The following is a 17,039-nucleotide window of genomic DNA, read 5'->3' on the forward strand; positions in this document are numbered from 1 at the left end:
TTATAAAGATGCTTTTTTTAAACGCTGGGGCTACAAAAAAGGAATTGTCCATGCCTTGGTGGCTGGCTGCAGCTGTTCGACTGTGCATGGCTAGGGTCCTATCTGCTTTCACCTAGCCCCCCTGTTCAGAGCTACCCCCTGTTCAGAGAAACTAGACCATGGCCACTGTAGTAAATGCGGAAGTTACAAGTGACCAGCTACCACAAACGCCCTCATCTCAAACTTGACACAACCCCCCCCCCCCTCTATTTGCTGTTGTTGATGCTGCAGAATAAAGTCAATGTTAAATCATGACCCTTGTGAAAAGTTTGAGAGAGATTTTAATTGTAATTTTAAATGGGTTTTCAAACTTTTTGTACAAAAAATATTACTAGACTAACAGCTACACATAAACACACATTTCAAAGACCATTTGAGAGACAATTCCCGCCCCAAAAAATGCTATACTTGACATGTTCTTATCAATTAAAATAACATGCATCTGACAAAGAACCGGGTAAAATACACGGGGATATTCACTGTTTAATAACTTGTAGTGTTCCATTAAACAACCCTTATAAAATCGCACCTGCTCTAGCTGTAAAGGAATCAACATAAACCAATAAAATAACATGAATAGAACATGGGCTACCTTGACGAGGTGCGCTCGGAAAGCAAGTCATTTGCAAAGAGATTTAAAAAATAAAGCCACAATCAATATCCTTGCATCATTGAATGATTTGGCATTGCATGCTGTCATAGCACAAGGAGTATGGACGTGTGTAGTCCTGCGTCGAAGCGCGCCTGTGTTCAAAATGCCATGCAGGAGTCCGACGGATTACACCCCTCCGCTCGCCATACACGGGCCGAGCGCTACAGTTTGGATTCGGGACTACCTCTCCATATATGGACCGTCCTGCGCATTACGAAGTGCGACCCTGAGCTCTTTCGCGCTCGTCTACGGGAGTGTCCAGTGCGCACCCGTCCCAAGAACCAAATATGGATGAAGGGGTCGGGAGAATTCCTGTGGAATAGATGGACATTCCTAATGGTTGTCAGGAGACGAAAAAAGGTGGATGGCGTCGGGTATATAAGGTTGACGGCAGTTGCTATCAGTCCTTAGCTGGAACCAGCAGTGGTAAAGTTCTGCAACTGAGCTTCTTCTAAAAGAAAACCAGGTAAGTGAACGGGTCCGTGGAATATTACACCACGCTGCTGCACGAGGAGGTCAATACGAGGAGTGGATTTTTTTCTCTTTCTGGGACATTACATCATGGACTCTGAATAAGGAATTAAACAAATCAAAGATAATCTACACAGTATTGTGACAGTCAGTGAAACTTGGCAGCCAATCACCGGCTCAGTTTAACTTTTAGCCTACTATCGTAAACTAAACAGATTTCACCTCTGTCAAATTATTATTATAATAATAGAAGACATTGGATTAAAATTAATTTGATTTGATACCTTAGTCTACCTGCATAATATAGGCTAAAATGCGTCTATGTAAAAAAAATATGTTGATTTAATTAATAAATTATAATTGGTCTTTGAGATAAAAAAATATATAATTATATTTTGGTAGTTCATTTGATTTATTAAGATAATGTCAGACAAAATATTGAATAGGTCTATTGGATATTGGAAAACCTGTTATGTCAGCAGGTGAGAGCAAGAAGAGAAAGAGATCCACAACTTTGTATTGAATCAAAAATTCCTGGAACGACTGCATTACATGCTTATAGCTATCCTATAAGATAGGTTACCCAATATGTGTATTGATTATCAATCTATTTAACCAGATGATGTGCATTATCTGAAATACGTATTAATATAAAACGTATATGTAATGTAAAATTACTCAGTGAAACGATCTTTGAAATGTTTGTGGTCAATGTGTAATGTGTAGCCTATGATCACTTTGGTAAAATTACCGAGACCACCGTGTCAGACTACGGTGTCATATTTAAGCCTTAAGGCATGAAGGGTGTGGTATATGGCCAATATACCATTGCTAAGGACTGTTCTTATGCACAATGCAACGTGGAGTGCCTGGACACAGCCCTTAGATGTGGTATATCGGCTATATACCACACACCCCAGAGGTGCTTTATTGCTATTATAAACTAGTTAACAACGTAATTAGAACACTAAAACGTTATTTTTGTCATACTCGTGAACACAACTCTTACTTTAGAATGCGATAAAATAGCATACAAGCACAACTCTTACTATGACTTCTGCAGTGCATGGCCACGGGGTAGTGAAATAATTCTGCAGTATGAAGCTTAAATATTGCATTTATGTTGCAAACAACATTTTTGGAGAAAACAACATTTTTTTGTGAATACAATAATAATTTTGTGAAAAATTGATCATTGATGGAGACTGTGGATACCAATATCCCTGCGAGCATCCCAGGCTCATGTAGTGCATCTAAGGTAGGAGGGCCTAGTGTCTGCAGGTTTTGTTTTTTCCTTTCAATTAAGACCTAGACAACCAGGTGAGGGGAGTTATTTACTAATGAGTTAACTTGATTCATCAATCAAGTACAAGGGAGGTTTGAAAACCCGCAGACACTCGGCCCTCCGTAGAATGAGTTTGACACCTGTGATCTAATGGTTAAGAAAATACATTGTGGATCCCACTTTGGTAACCACTGATGTAGGTAACCTAATATGCATTCTTAGTCAACTCTCAGTGTAATGTGATTCATTCTGTTTGATAATTTGTTACGAGTGGATAATCTTCAGTGAGTATACATGATGCATCAGCAATACATCTGAAAGTATCGTTTTTACGCACAGAATGTTGTTTTTACGCATAGAATGTAGTTGCGTAATGTCAGTGAGAGATCTTGCAGTAAGTAGGCTACTTACAGTATACTGTATGATAAATGTGTGCTCCTTTTGCACCTTGTCTCAGAACCCACCAAGATGTGTGACGACGACGAGACTACCGCTCTTGTGTGCGACAATGGCTCCGGCCTGGTCAAGGCTGGCTTCGCCGGCGACGACGCCCCCAGGGCTGTCTTCCCATCCATTGTCGGTCGCCCTCGTCACCAGGTACGTAAAAACACCACTCCTAGCTATGGCAAGTCATGTGAATTAAGGCATCATACCTTGTCTCATGATATAGCCTACTATGATATCCAAAGTACAAAGATATGCGTAAAAGCATATTGGCAAATATATACGAATTCAAGTAAAAAATAATGCATTTAGGGATAGTTTACTAGTGCTAACGTGTAATGTGTTAGGTGCGACGTGCCGTTTTAGTGTCCAAGGTGTAGTGTACCGTTAGATGATAATGTGTAGTTAGGCGTGTGCGCCATGTCCTTGCCGGTGTCTCAATGGGCTTGTTCTGTCTCTTCCAGGGTGTGATGGTGGGTATGGGTCAGAAGGACTCCTACGTAGGAGATGAAGCTCAGAGCAAGAGGGGTATCCTGACCCTGAAGTACCCCATCGAGCATGGTATCATCACTAACTGGGACGACATGGAGAAGATCTGGCACCACACCTTCTACAACGAGCTGCGCGTTGCCCCCGAGGAGCACCCCACCCTGCTCACTGAGGCCCCCCTGAACCCCAAGGCCAACAGAGAGAAGATGACACAGATCATGTTCGAGACCTTCAACGTTCCCGCCATGTATGTGGCCATCCAGGCTGTCCTGTCCCTGTACGCTTCTGGTCGTACCACCGGTAAGAACTTTCCCCGCTCGCGCCTTTTTTCTTACACAACTCGTTATTTGTATTTCAAGTTGTTGATGGTTGGGTTGTCTGATTTACTGAATTGTGGTGTTTTCTGTGTTTAGGTATTGTGCTGGACTCCGGTGATGGTGTGACCCACAACGTCCCCATCTATGAGGGTTACGCTCTCCCCCACGCCATCATGCGTCTGGATCTGGCTGGTCGCGATCTGACTGACTACCTCATGAAGATCCTGACCGAGCGTGGCTACTCTTTCGTCACAACCGGTGAGCATGAACTTTGTGTTTTTGCATAGAAATGCTTGTTTGATCAATTCCAAGTATTATAACGTTTTACGCACAAAAGCGCAGACGCACGGGGATATACTTTTACGCATTAACGGAAATGTCTCATTTCAGCCGAGCGTGAGATCGTGCGTGACATTAAGGAGAAGCTGTGCTATGTCGCCCTGGACTTCGAGAATGAAATGGCCACCGCCGCCTCCTCCTCCTCCCTGGAGAAGAGCTACGAGCTTCCCGACGGTCAGGTCATCACCATCGGTAACGAGCGTTTCCGTTGCCCAGAGACCCTCTTCCAGCCTTCCTTCATTGGTGCGTATTTACCGTTATAGGCCTATAATATAATCCAACGTAAAATCTTCGGCCTAAAGAGTAGTTGAATATTCATATTGATCTTTGTATAACTGCACAGGTATGGAGTCCGCTGGTATTCATGAGACTGCCTACAACAGCATCATGAAGTGCGACATTGATATCCGTAAGGACCTGTACGCCAACAATGTGCTTTCCGGCGGTACCACGATGTACCCTGGTATTGCTGATCGTATGCAGAAGGAGATCACTGCCCTGGCCCCCAGCACCATGAAGATCAAGGTAATTACAAATAAACAATACTTTTACGCACAGTAAAATAGTTAAAAGTGATGACATAGGTCTGCATAATTGTTTCATTGTCATTGTGTTACCTGTGCTACCTATGGTACCCAGTATCTAATACTCCTTTTCTCACTTGGCATAGATCATTGCCCCACCTGAGCGTAAATACTCCGTCTGGATCGGTGGCTCCATCCTGGCTTCCCTGTCCACTTTCCAGGCAATGTGGATCACCAAGCAGGAATACGATGAGGCAGGTCCCAGCATTGTCCATCGCAAGTGCTTCTAAATGCATTGTCAACATCTCGCTCAGGATCCAAGCAACAACGGCACACCGACTTGCGATCAAGGGACAACTTTATACAACTGTTACATTGTAACAGCGAAAGCTCAGCAAACGGAGAGAATGACGTCAATATCACGACGTGTGAGGAAAAAATACCAACATGTGAATGTAAAATGTACATAAATGTTATTTATTGATCGTCCATCATTTGGTATTTTTTGGTGAGCACAGTCTGTTTTGGGGACAAGCAAGAGGGACAGAGGGTGACCACAACGTTGTTTTCTCTGGTTACCCGATAATGGCTCAGAAGTACGTGCTATCTGTACTCGAGCCAAACATTATCAACTACTAACCATCAAGAGATCCACATAGGAAATAAAAACCATCTATTTTCAAACGTGTTTCTGTTATTTTGTTCTTTTTGAGGTGCATTACAACACAACCAACACTTAAAATAGGCCTTGGTGTGCGTTTTATGATGCGCAACCATTAAAAACCCATTAGGGCAAAGATTAATTCATTTTTGGCACATAGCAACATAAATAGCCTAAACATTATGAGACACTTTCAATTTGGATGCCTTTCAATGTTTTGAAGAACATGACTACCTGGAACTGGAAGGACAAACAATGAGCTCAAGTAGGCCGCCAAGTGTTTAAGGAAATTGTTCTAAAGGTCCCTGACAAGACAAACAATGTCATGGATATAAGGTTATAAATCATTGAGCAGACCTCCTTTTGTGATATTAACTCTATTTTACAATAATATTATCAATGTGCCTAAAATACGAATTGTTCTCCATAACTATTTATTCAACAAACATTTGCCTATATTTTATTGAACTGAGAGGGAATTAATGTAGTTTCTGTGTTAGATTCATACTAAACAATGACATAGCATTCTTTCACCAAGGAGGTAGTCACAGCAAATCCATGCTCACAGCAGATCGTCTTTGTCACCAAATTTGGCCATTCGACTACAATACCAATACTGATGTTGATTTTAAATCACATGAGCAAGCTAATCATTTGATATTTCACAACTGAAAAAAATACATTTGATGGTGAAAAACCCCCACAGAATTTGCATTACCATGTGTACTCGTTTCTCAACAACAACAAAAAATGACACACTTGTTGAAGCAATTACTCGCTGTAGAATAAAATACGTCCTAGGAAGAGACGCGCGCCAGTACCATGCAGTTCTGGGCATGCGCATTGCACTTCATATAGCTTTTAATGGAGAAACATCTTTAATGCCAGGGTTGAGAGGGCTATATTCTGACGACGATTCAATGCCAAGATATGCGCAACAACAGACTGTTATAATGGCGGAATACTTGAAGTGAAAATTATGTTGTTCTGTAATTCTCCATAATGAAGTCCGGGTGAGGGGTAAGCTTATATGCACGGGTAATAACCTGTTCTGGTCGTGTTTACAACCACTATAGTGCGCAAGTAGAAGCAAACGTCGACGCCACCAGCTGTGCATGTTTTCGTCACCCTATTACCTTTAAGTATTTACATTTAATAAATAACTTTTGGTATGTGGACTAACAATAACATTTCTGTATTGATAGACCCATGCACAGTGTTTTGATAAAGACGGCCGTATTGGCGTCAGCAATGTCTGCCTCAATCAAATAGCAGGCTCGGCTGCGCCATATTTGGGCAACAGAAACAGCAGATAAACCACAAAACTGATTTTTGTCGTGGAAACTATTTAGGCCATGGCTGGTTTATGAATGGAAATGCTCTTAATAAACTATATAACTAGGCTACATAGGGCCTACACTATCCCCATCTATTCTGTTATAGTATGCTAGGCATAAATAACATTGTAATAACGATGCTATTACTACATATAGATTATGTGTATATTTCTAGCGTCAGATGGGCGTTATGGAGCACAGCGTATAGATAGCCATCAAACGGCATGGGTTACTGTATTCGAGGGAGGGAAACGCGGACAGGTAATTCTAGAAGGCCCAGGTGCACTGGATTGCTCTGGGTTGCTACAGGCTTTAGATCTGTGGCGGGACTGTCACCAACACATTCCACACCAAATATAGAAACGTAGGCCTAGTTACTGTTGCATTGTAGGGCTATGTATGTGATAACACTTCTCTTTTCTCCTCTCCTCCATAGTTTGTGAGCTAATAAAAATTGGACCTAAGCAATAACAGGAATCATGGTGACTAAGAAAATCCGTACGGAGTACATGAAGAAATTCAAAGAGCCGAAATGGGAGACGTTTTCCAAGTGCTACGAGGACTCAGTGAAGTACAGGTTGACAAGGCGGGTGATGGAGCACGCTCACAAACCTCTGTGGTTCTGGGAGGGGTGGGATACCTCAACCGGGTCAGACTCCAGCGCCAGTGGGCGGTCGACCCCCAAGGTGAGGAATAAAGTGGCGCTTTTAGACATCAAACTTCAGACACCACCAGTGAAGTCAGAATCAAGGGAGAGCCCGGAACCGAAGCCTCCTTCTGTGAATGGGGAACCAGAATTGGAGGCCAAGGAGTTTACCCTCTTGGATGCACTACCACCCACAGGTATCTATCTTCTACTATTGCAAATACTTTTATACACCTGCATGTTGATCCTATTGTAATAAGACTATGCTTTTGAGCTTCAAACATAAAGTTAAAAGGTCTTAATTTGTTAGGTCTATACACTGAGTGTACAGAACATTAGGAACACCTGCTCTTCCCATGACATACTGACCAGATGAATCCAGGTGAAAGCTACAGTAGGATCCCTTATTGATGTCCCTTGTTAAATCCACTTCAATCAGTGTAGATGAAGACAGGTTAAAGAAGGATTTTAAGTCTTGAGACAATTGAGCCATGGATTGTGTATGTGTGCCATTCAGAGGGTGAAAGGGCAAGACAAAATATTTAAGTGCCTTTGAACGAGCCAGCATCCCTGTGAACGCTTTCGACACCTCCATGCCCCGATGATTTGAGGCTGTTCTGAGGGCAAAAGGGGTGCAACTCAATATTAGGAAAGTGTTCCTAATGTTTGGTATTGTGTATAATTCAAAATTCAAAAGGCACTCGCACATCTGAGCTATCTTTTTTTGCAGGTGCATGGTAACAGTTGAATAAAATGAGAAAAAAGAAGAAACTCGCACACTGTTCTTGATAGTATCACTGCTCTTTAATAAGCTTTACGTGTTGGCCTCACGGCCTTCATCAGAGCTTTTGACAAAAGAGTAGTGACACTATCAAGAGCAGTGTATGGGTTTCTTCTTTTTTCTCATTTTATTCAACTGTTACCATGCACCTGCAAAAAAGATAGCTCAGATGTGCGAGTGCCTTTTGAATTTTGTCAGAGCTTTTCATTAAATCTCCGACAAAGGCCGTGAGGCCGATACGTTAAGCTTATTAAAGAGCAGTGATACTAAGCAGTGATACTATCAAGAGCAGTGTGCGGGTTTCTTGTTTTTTCTCAGTATAGTGTATAATAAAATTACATCACTTTCTGCTCATTCAAAGAGTCTGTAATAGAGAACGGGGGCCTAAACGAACCAGATGAGGGGACAGTTAACGGGTCAGTAGTACAAAATGGTCCAGCGGCTGAAACGTCAACAGATGAGGGACCAGCAGACAAGGCGTCATCAGACGAGGAGCCGGTGAAGACTGAGCCTAAGCGTCGCCACCGCCATTGTGTCCCTCACCCAGAACCATGTCAAAGGGACTGTTCCTGTGACGACATCAAGCCTGCGCCTGTCAGGAAGCCCTCCAGAGCAAAGAGCCAGCCCCCAGCCATCACCACAGAGAAGGAGAACAGACAACCTTCGTCCCGGCTCGACTGGGCAGAGAGACATGCGTCATCTGCTAGGAGGTCTACAAATGAGGTACGAGTGTGTGTGTGTGTGTGTGTGTGTGTGTGTGTGTGTGTGTGTGACTGTGTGTGTGAGAGAGGCTGGGCATATGTGAGGTTATTAAAATGTTTGCTATTCATTCCATTTGATGTTATTTCAGTACCAGACTTGCATTTATCATCACTCAGTGCCTGGGCTTACCTCCACTGTACCTGCACCCCATCATACCCCTGTCTGCACATTATGCCCTGAATCTATTCTACCATGCCCAGGAATCTGCTGCTTTTATTCTCTGTCCCCAACGCACCAGGCGACCAGTTTTGCTAGCCTTTAGCCGTACCCTCATCCTACTCCTCCTGTGTTCCTCGGGTGATGTGGAGGCTAACCCAGGCCCTGCGTGTCCCCAGGCACTCTCATTTGTTGACTTCTGTAATCGGAAAAGCCTTGGTTTCATGCATGTTAACATCAGAAGCCTCCTCCCTAAGTTTGTTTTACTCACTGCTTTAGCACACTCCGCCAACCCTTGCCATGTTCTTGCCGTGTTGAATCCTGGCTTAGGAAGGCCACCAATAATTCTGAGATTTCCATACCCAACTACAACATTTTCCGTCAAGATAGAACTGCCAAAGGGGGAGGAGTTGCAATCTACTGCAGAGATAGCTTGCAAAGTTCTGTCATACTTTCCAGGTCTATGCCCAAACAGTTTGAGCTTCTAATTTTCAAAATTAATCTCTCCAGAAATAAGTCTCTCACTGTTGCCGCCTGTTATAGACCCCCCGCAGCTCCCAGCTGTGACCTGGACACCATATGTGAATTGATTGCCCCCCATCTATCTTCAGAGTTCATTCTGTTAGGTGACCTAAACTGGGATATGCTTAACACCCCAGCAGTCCTACAATCTAAGCTAGATGCCCTCAATCTCACACAAATTATCAAGGAAACCACCAGGTACAACCCTAAATTCATAAACATGGGCACCCTCATAGATATTATCCTGACCAACTTGCCCTCCAAATACAACTCTGCTGTTTTCAATCAGGATTTCAGCGATCACTGCCTCATTGCCTGCATCCGCTATGGGTCCGCGGTCAAACGACCACCCCTCATCACTGTCAAACGCTCCCTAAAACACTTCTGCGAGCAGGCCTTTCTAATCGACCTGGCCCAGGTATCCTGGAAGGATATTGACCTCATCCCGTCAGTCGAGGATGCCTGGTCGTTCTTTAAATGTAATTTCCTCACCATCTTAAATAAGCATGCCCCTTTCAAAAAATGTAGAACTAAGAACAGATATAGCCCTTGGTTCACTCCAGACCTGACTACCCTTGACCAGCATAAAAACATCCTGTGGCGGACTGCAATAAGCATCGAATAGTCCCCGCGATATGCAGCTGTTCAGGGAAGTCAGGAACCAATACACACAGTCAGTCAGGAAAGCAAAGGCTAGCTTTTTCAAACAGAAATGTGCATCCTTTAGCTCTAACTCCAAAATGTTTTGGGACACTTTAAAGTCCATGGAGAACAAGAGCACCTCCTCCCAGCTGCCCACTGCACTGAGGCTAGGTGACACGGTCACCACCGATAAATCCATGATAATCTAAAATTTCAATAAGCATTTCTCTACGGCTGGCCATGCTTTCCTCCTGGCTACCCCAATCCCGGCCAACAGCTCCGCACCCCTCGCAGCTACTTGCCCGAGCCTCCCCAGCTTCTCCTTCACCCAAATCCAGATCGCAGATGTTCTGAAAGAGCTGGAAAACCTGGATCCATACAAATCAGCTGGGCTAGACAATCTGGACCCTCTCTTTCTAAAATTATCCGCCGCCATTGTTGCAACCCCTATTACCAGTCTGTTCAACCTCTCTTTCATTTCATCCGAGATCTCTAAAGATTGGAAAGCTGCCGCGGTCATCCCCCTCTTCAAAGGGGGTGACACTCTAGACCCAAACTGTTACAGACCTATATCCATCCTGCCCTGCCTTTCTAAAGTCTTTGAAAGCAAGTTAATAAACAGATCACTGACCATTTCGAATCCCACCCATCTCTGTCTCTATGGGGGTACCACAGGGTTCAATTCTCGGGCCGACTCTTTTCTCTGTATATATCAACGATGTCGCTCTTACTGCGGGTGATTCCCTGATCCACCTCTACGCAGACGACACCATTCTGTATACATCTGGCCCTTCTTTGGACACTGTGTTAACTAACCTCCAAACGAGCTTCAATGCCATACAACACTCCTTCCGTGGCCTTCCGTGGCCTCCAACTGCTCTTAAATGCTAGCAAAACCAAATGCATGCTTTTCAACCATTCGTTGCCCGCACCCGCCCACCCGACTAGCATCACCACTCTGGACGGTTCTGACCTAGAATACGTGGACAACTACAAATACCTAGGTGTCTGGCTAGACTGTACACTCTCCTTCCAGGCTCATATCAAACATCTCCAATCCAAAATCAAATCTAGAATCGGCTTTCTATTTCGCAACAAAGCCTCCTTCACTCACGCCGCCAAACTTACCCGTGTAAAACTGACTATCCTACCGATCCTCGACATCAGCCATGTCATCTACAAAATAGCTTCCAATACTCTACTCAACAAATTGGATGCAGTCTATCACAGTGCCATCTGTTTTGTTACCAAAACACCTTATAGCACCCACCAATGCGACCTGTATGCTCTAGTCGGCTGGCCCTCGCTACATATTCGTCGCCAGATCCACTGGCTCCAGGTCATCTACAAGTCTTTGCTAGGTAAAGCTCCGCCTTATCTCAGCTCACTGGTCACGATAACAACACCCACCCGTAGCACACGCTCCAGCAGGTATATCTCACTGGTCATCCCCAAAGCCAACAACTCCTTTGGCCGCCTTTCCTTCCAGTTCTCTGCTGCCAGTGACTGGAACAAATTGCAAAAATCGCTGAAGCTGGAGACTTACATTTCCCTCACTAACTTTAAACATCAGGTATCTGAGCATCTAACCGATCGCTGCAGCTGTACATAGTCCATCTGTAAATAGCCCACCCAATCTACCTACCTCATCCCCATATTGTTTTTATTTACTTTAATGCTCTTTTGCACACCAGTATCACTACTTACACACCATCATCTGCTCATCATCATCTGCTCATGTATCACTCCAATGTTAATCTGCTAAATTGTAATTACTTTGCTACTATGGCCTATTTATTGCCATACCTCCTCATGCCATTTGCACACACTGTATATAGACTTTCTTTTTTTCTATTGTGTTATTGACTGTATGCTTGTTTATTCCATGTAACTCTGTGTTGTTGTTTCTGTCGCACTGCTTTGCTTTATCTTGGCCAGGTCGCAGTTGTAAATGAGAACTTGTTTTCAACTAGCTTACCTGGTTAAATACAGGTGGAATAAAAAAAATATATATTTTTTTTGTTTGTTTCTTAGGCCACGGTATAATGATCAAAAGAGGCTAACATTATAGGAATACTGGTTGAAAGCTGTGTTGCTTATGTAATGCAGGCTTACTGTGCGTCAAACATCTATTCTGCAAATAAGATTGAGTTATTTCAGGGAAAATAGATAGGAGGGCATTGTGAGTCTTTTGGCACATTTTCATGGAAAGGATACCAGAGAAACGTATCTCATCATCCAACACTCCCCCCAGAAACTATCAATAATAGAAGAGTGGTATGTATTTCAGAAGTGAGCGCCAAGTGCCTATCCTGTCTCATTGCCCTAACCTCCCGGGCACCTCTCGCTCTCTACAGAGTCGCACATCCGACGCATGCGTCCAGACCAGACGGGAGTCGGATAAACGCTGTTGGAACGTGGACCGCAGGAGGGCACGGTCCGCCGACCTGGAGAAGATACGGCGGTCGGAGTTGGCCGTGGTGGATGACCGTTGGATGACCGAGTACATGCGCTGCTTCTCTGCCCGGTTGAGGTAGAGCACAAGGATCATGGGTATTCCACCACCACCACCACCCGTCGACCATTCTATTTTTAACACCATGTTTCCTTATTGAGGATTGGTTAACAGAACAAAATTATTGGATTGGTTTAGACACCAATTAGGGCCCTGAGGCCACGTAACCTGACTAGGAAGAACTCAGGGCCCTAATCATAAGGTATGGTTGATTTGTTAAGGTGATCGCTGAGTTGGCGATATGCCACTTTTCTTCCACAAGGGATGACACAATCATAGTAGAATATTGCAAGATATGTAGTTATGCCTCTAGAAATTGGACTGGTTTGTACATTTTTATGCTGCTGACCACAGAGTATGATTTGTACTGTATTATTAGACATTCCAAGCATGATGATGGTCTTTACACTTCGCTTTATTTTGGTGGCATCTTTGACATTCTGTGTTGCTTATGTCATTTCAGGCTATATCACAAAGGCAGCTGCATGAAATCCAAAAGTTAGATCAGGGGTATTCAACCGGGAGTACTGCAGGGGGTCCGCAATAATATATATACAAAAAGCTACAGTAGAAAATAGGAGAATAGGGGGCCTCCTGGGTGGCGCAGTGGTCTAAGGCACTGCATCGCAGTGCTAGCTGTGCCACCAGAGACTCTGGGTTTGAGCCCAGGGTCTGTCGCAGCCGGATGTGACTGGGAGGCCCATGGGGCGGTGCACAATTGGCCTAGCGTTGTCCGGGTTAGGGAGGGTTTGGCCGGCAGGGATATCCTTGTCTCATTGTGCACTAGCAACTCCTGTGGCGGGCAGTGTGCACTGACCTGGTCGCTAGGTGTACGGTGTTTCCTCCAACACATTGGTGTGGCTGGCTTCCGAGTTGGATGCGTGCTGTGTTAAGAAGCAGTGTGGCTTGGTTGGGTTGTGTTTCGGAGGACACATGGCTCTCGTCCTTCGCCTCTCCCAAGTCCGTGCGGGAGTTGTAGCGATGAGACAAGACAGTAACTACTAACAATTGGATTTGTATTTTTAACTTTATTTCTCTATTCCTAATATTGAGCTAGTTACACTCATTCGATCTAATTACACTCATTGGAGCTAATTACACTCACTGCTGGTAAGCTTTCTTGTCTTGGACATTTAATTTTGTGAACACATTCATCCCTAATTTTTTTCGAGTTACCTTTCTAGCTAATAGGCAATGTTACACTTCCTCTTCCAATTTAAATGGGGGGAGGTCAAAATAATGAAAAACTATCTACCAAATCTATTCATTTAAAAATGTTGATTAATTCTCCTTGCCATTCACCTGATGATAAGACAAGACAAGCGGGGGGAAAAAGGAAGCGTATGATGGGGGTCCCTGGGTCGCCGGTTTACCTGGGCGGGGGTCCCTGGGGAAGAATTTAAATGTTTTATTTAACTAGGCAAGTCAGTTAAGAACAAATTCTTATTTACAATGACAGCCTACCCCGCCAAACCAATTGTGCGCCGCCCTATGGGACTCCCAATCACGGCCGGATGTGATACAGCCTGGATTTGAACCAGGGAATGTAGTGACACCTCTTGCATTGAGATGCAGTGCCTTAAACTGCTGTGCCACTCGGGAGCAAGGTTGAAAACCCCTGAGTTAGATGAAAGGACCAAACAATTATTGTTTTAGATATTACAGTATTTACAAACTACTAAAAGCCATAGCCAAGGAGTTGTGACATAGAGCTGCAGAGAAAGAAACTGTTAGCGGGCTAATATCCTGCATTAGCTTTATTGTATTTTGTTGCAAATCTAAATCAAGAGTGCATTCCAGAGGATGGTTTTATTAATATTTTAATTAAAGCTCTTATCAACAGTACCATGGAAATTGTTGTAAAGTTGGAGAAAGATACTGTTAGACATTGTATGACATAGTTATTGCGCTCACACCTGTATGTTTTTTCTTTACATCTTGGCTAGCCTCGTACGAACCATCCTGATCTCGCGAGCTCACATTCTGTTTCGCTACAAGGATACAGAATGTGAGCTTGCGAGATCAGGATGGTTCGTACGAGGCCACATCTTGGCAGCTTCGCCCTCTAATTTAGGGTCGTCTTATATTTTACAATCACAAACACTCACCGCCTCAGTATTGTAGTGGACAGAATGAAATTGCAATGTAATGTGGTAAAGAAATGCCCTTCCTTATGTGCTACATTACCAAATACACTTTTTAGAGTATGTCACTCACCATCACATTTGTCTTTGACAGGGTTACGTAGATTGACTTATCTGACAGTTATTCATACTGAATTGTGATGTCAGTACCAAGTTCTGTATCTGTAATTTAAATTGAGGGCTATTTTGACAGAAATTAAGTGTTATATTTGAAAGCTTGGTTGTTTGTCGGTTGTGAATAATGCTCAGTTTACATACCTTTCCTATTTTTTACAATGCTTATTCATCGTGCTATTCACTCAGAATGTTTTTACTCACCAAATCATTCACTTTCACCTTTGTCGTAGCTTAGGAATGGTTCCTTGAAAGAACGTTGGAACGACGTTTCCAGACCGTCTCACGGGGAACATTGTAGGACACCAGCAGTTTTTTGGAGTGTTGAAATGGGCGTGGCTTTAATTGACTAATGCGTGTACAATCTGATGAGATTTCCCTTGTGTCTGCCAGAGGGGAGTCTTTAGTGTGTGTGATTGGTTGTGGTTGTATGGGCAGAGAGAGCTCACTGTTAAGAAGATTAGACTGGCATTATCTTACGGTCATCTTTATTCAGAGTGGTCAAAGATCCATTGCTGGTCATGTGACACTTCCCTCCTATGTCATCATGGATTGGCAAAACATCCGAGTCATTCTTTACTTGAACATTGCATTATTTATAAGAAGTTATAGGAGTTAATGTCAGGTTATGACCTAGTCATGAAATCTGAAGTGGCTGCTTATATCACACACAGGTTTGACTAGTGTCTGTGTATTCATTGTCCTCGACAACATTCCTTTATGAATATGTTCATTCCAAGAACCATCTCTCAGGAAGGAATAAGAGACACTAATGATTTGTCTATAGTCTTACTGTAACTACAATGTGAGGAAATGTGATGTACTGTTTCATGGGTTTGGAACACACTGATTCAAAACTAAATTGATTGTTTTATATAGGACATTAATTGTTTGCGCTCTCTGAACAACGATTTGAGTTATTTTTATGTGTGGATTTGATTTGCATAAGATATTATTTGACCAAAAGTGATATGTGTATCATACCATGGTACATATAACCATGTTTGTGTTTTATTTCAACAGATGTTTACATTTTTGATCACTGTATTTGTATTTGAAAACATGCACAATTATATATATTTTCATCCACTTTGAAACATTGCTGTGAATTAAAATCATATTTGCATAGTTGAGTTGGTTGCTTTTGTTTATATGGGCATTTTAATAAACAACAACACTGTTTTTGCATGACCCCTAAGGACACCATTTGATCAATTAATACCAGTGATATTATACAGGATTGGTTTTAATTAGATTTCACTCCTAATTTAGGATATTTCAACCTACAGCCCTTTCTACACTGCTGCTCTGAGATCTATCTGATGTCACTGTCCAGCATTGGCACCAGGGTTAAGGGTAGAGTACAGTAATCTATGGATAGTATCCAGCTACTGTGGATAATATATGGATAGTATCCTGCTGCTATGGATAATCTATGTATAGTATCCTGCTACTATGGGTAATCTATGGATAGTATCCTGCTACTATGGGTAATCTATGGATAGTCCCACCAAACTCCATCAATGTGAGAAATATATAACTACTTGTTTTAGTCAAAACAAGTACTCTAATTTACTACCATATTGATTCATTAGTGAGGTATTGTGATATTCCGAGACACTCCATTATGTCACTTTTGTCTTTTAGTTAAATGACTTCTTGCTTGGTAAGGTCATCTGCGCTCTATGGTAATGGAAAGGTTCAGTGAAACGTTAGAATCACATACCAGATCATATTCTCCCTCTAGAATACTTCTGACGTTATCGTCCTCTATGACCCATGTGTCCCAGTGTAAGATACGGAGTACTGTATGATCCCAGTGAGGTGACCACCACAGCGCTCACAAGGCTTTTGTATTAAGTCGTCAGCCTGACACAATGACAGACTAGACAGGACATTTCAGATGTTATGTATGATGAGTGAATTCTGGTACATAATACATCATTAGGTTCAGACAAAGGGCCTCTTAGTATGCAGATCTCCTGACAAAGGGTTTAGCACTGGCTATAAATACCAACCTGACACATACCCACCTCCAGCAGCTGATGGAGAGAGACAGAGTGTGTGTGTGTGTGCTCGCACATGGATGTTTAAAAGAGACAAACAAATTGAATTTGCGGGTTTTGGGAGAGTGTGATGGTTCTCTTCTGATTGTTTAAAAGAGACAAACACTTCCTTTATCTTTATGAGTGTGGCTAT

At 42.9% G+C, this 17,039-nt stretch overlaps 2 protein-coding genes across 2 annotated transcripts; both read left to right on the top strand.

Moving 5' to 3' along the window:
* Positions 1–903: 903 nt before the first annotated feature.
* Positions 904–5,244, top strand: LOC106564730 (actin, alpha skeletal muscle 2). Its single transcript, XM_014131025.2, has 7 exons — positions 904–1,157; positions 2,905–3,044; positions 3,356–3,680; positions 3,794–3,955; positions 4,088–4,279; positions 4,380–4,561; positions 4,707–5,244. Exons 2-7 carry the CDS (start codon positions 2,916–2,918, stop codon positions 4,848–4,850), a joined length of 1,134 nt encoding a protein of 377 aa, XP_013986500.1. The 5' UTR covers positions 904–1,157; positions 2,905–2,915; the 3' UTR covers positions 4,851–5,244.
* An 837-nt stretch (positions 5,245–6,081) lies between these two features.
* LOC106564764 (centriole, cilia and spindle-associated protein-like) lies at positions 6,082–15,968 on the top strand. The gene is made up of 4 exons (XM_014131106.2): positions 6,082–6,241; positions 6,995–7,401; positions 8,347–8,708; positions 12,425–15,968. The coding sequence occupies exons 2-4, from the start codon at positions 7,038–7,040 to the stop codon at positions 12,602–12,604; spliced, it is 906 nt and encodes a 301-aa protein (XP_013986581.1). The 5' UTR covers positions 6,082–6,241; positions 6,995–7,037; the 3' UTR covers positions 12,605–15,968.
* The last annotated feature ends 1,071 nt before the right edge of the window (positions 15,969–17,039 follow it).

This window comes from Salmo salar, chromosome ssa12 (genome assembly GCF_905237065.1).
Source record: "Salmo salar chromosome ssa12, Ssal_v3.1, whole genome shotgun sequence".
Taxonomy (NCBI): domain Eukaryota; kingdom Metazoa; phylum Chordata; class Actinopteri; order Salmoniformes; family Salmonidae; genus Salmo; species Salmo salar.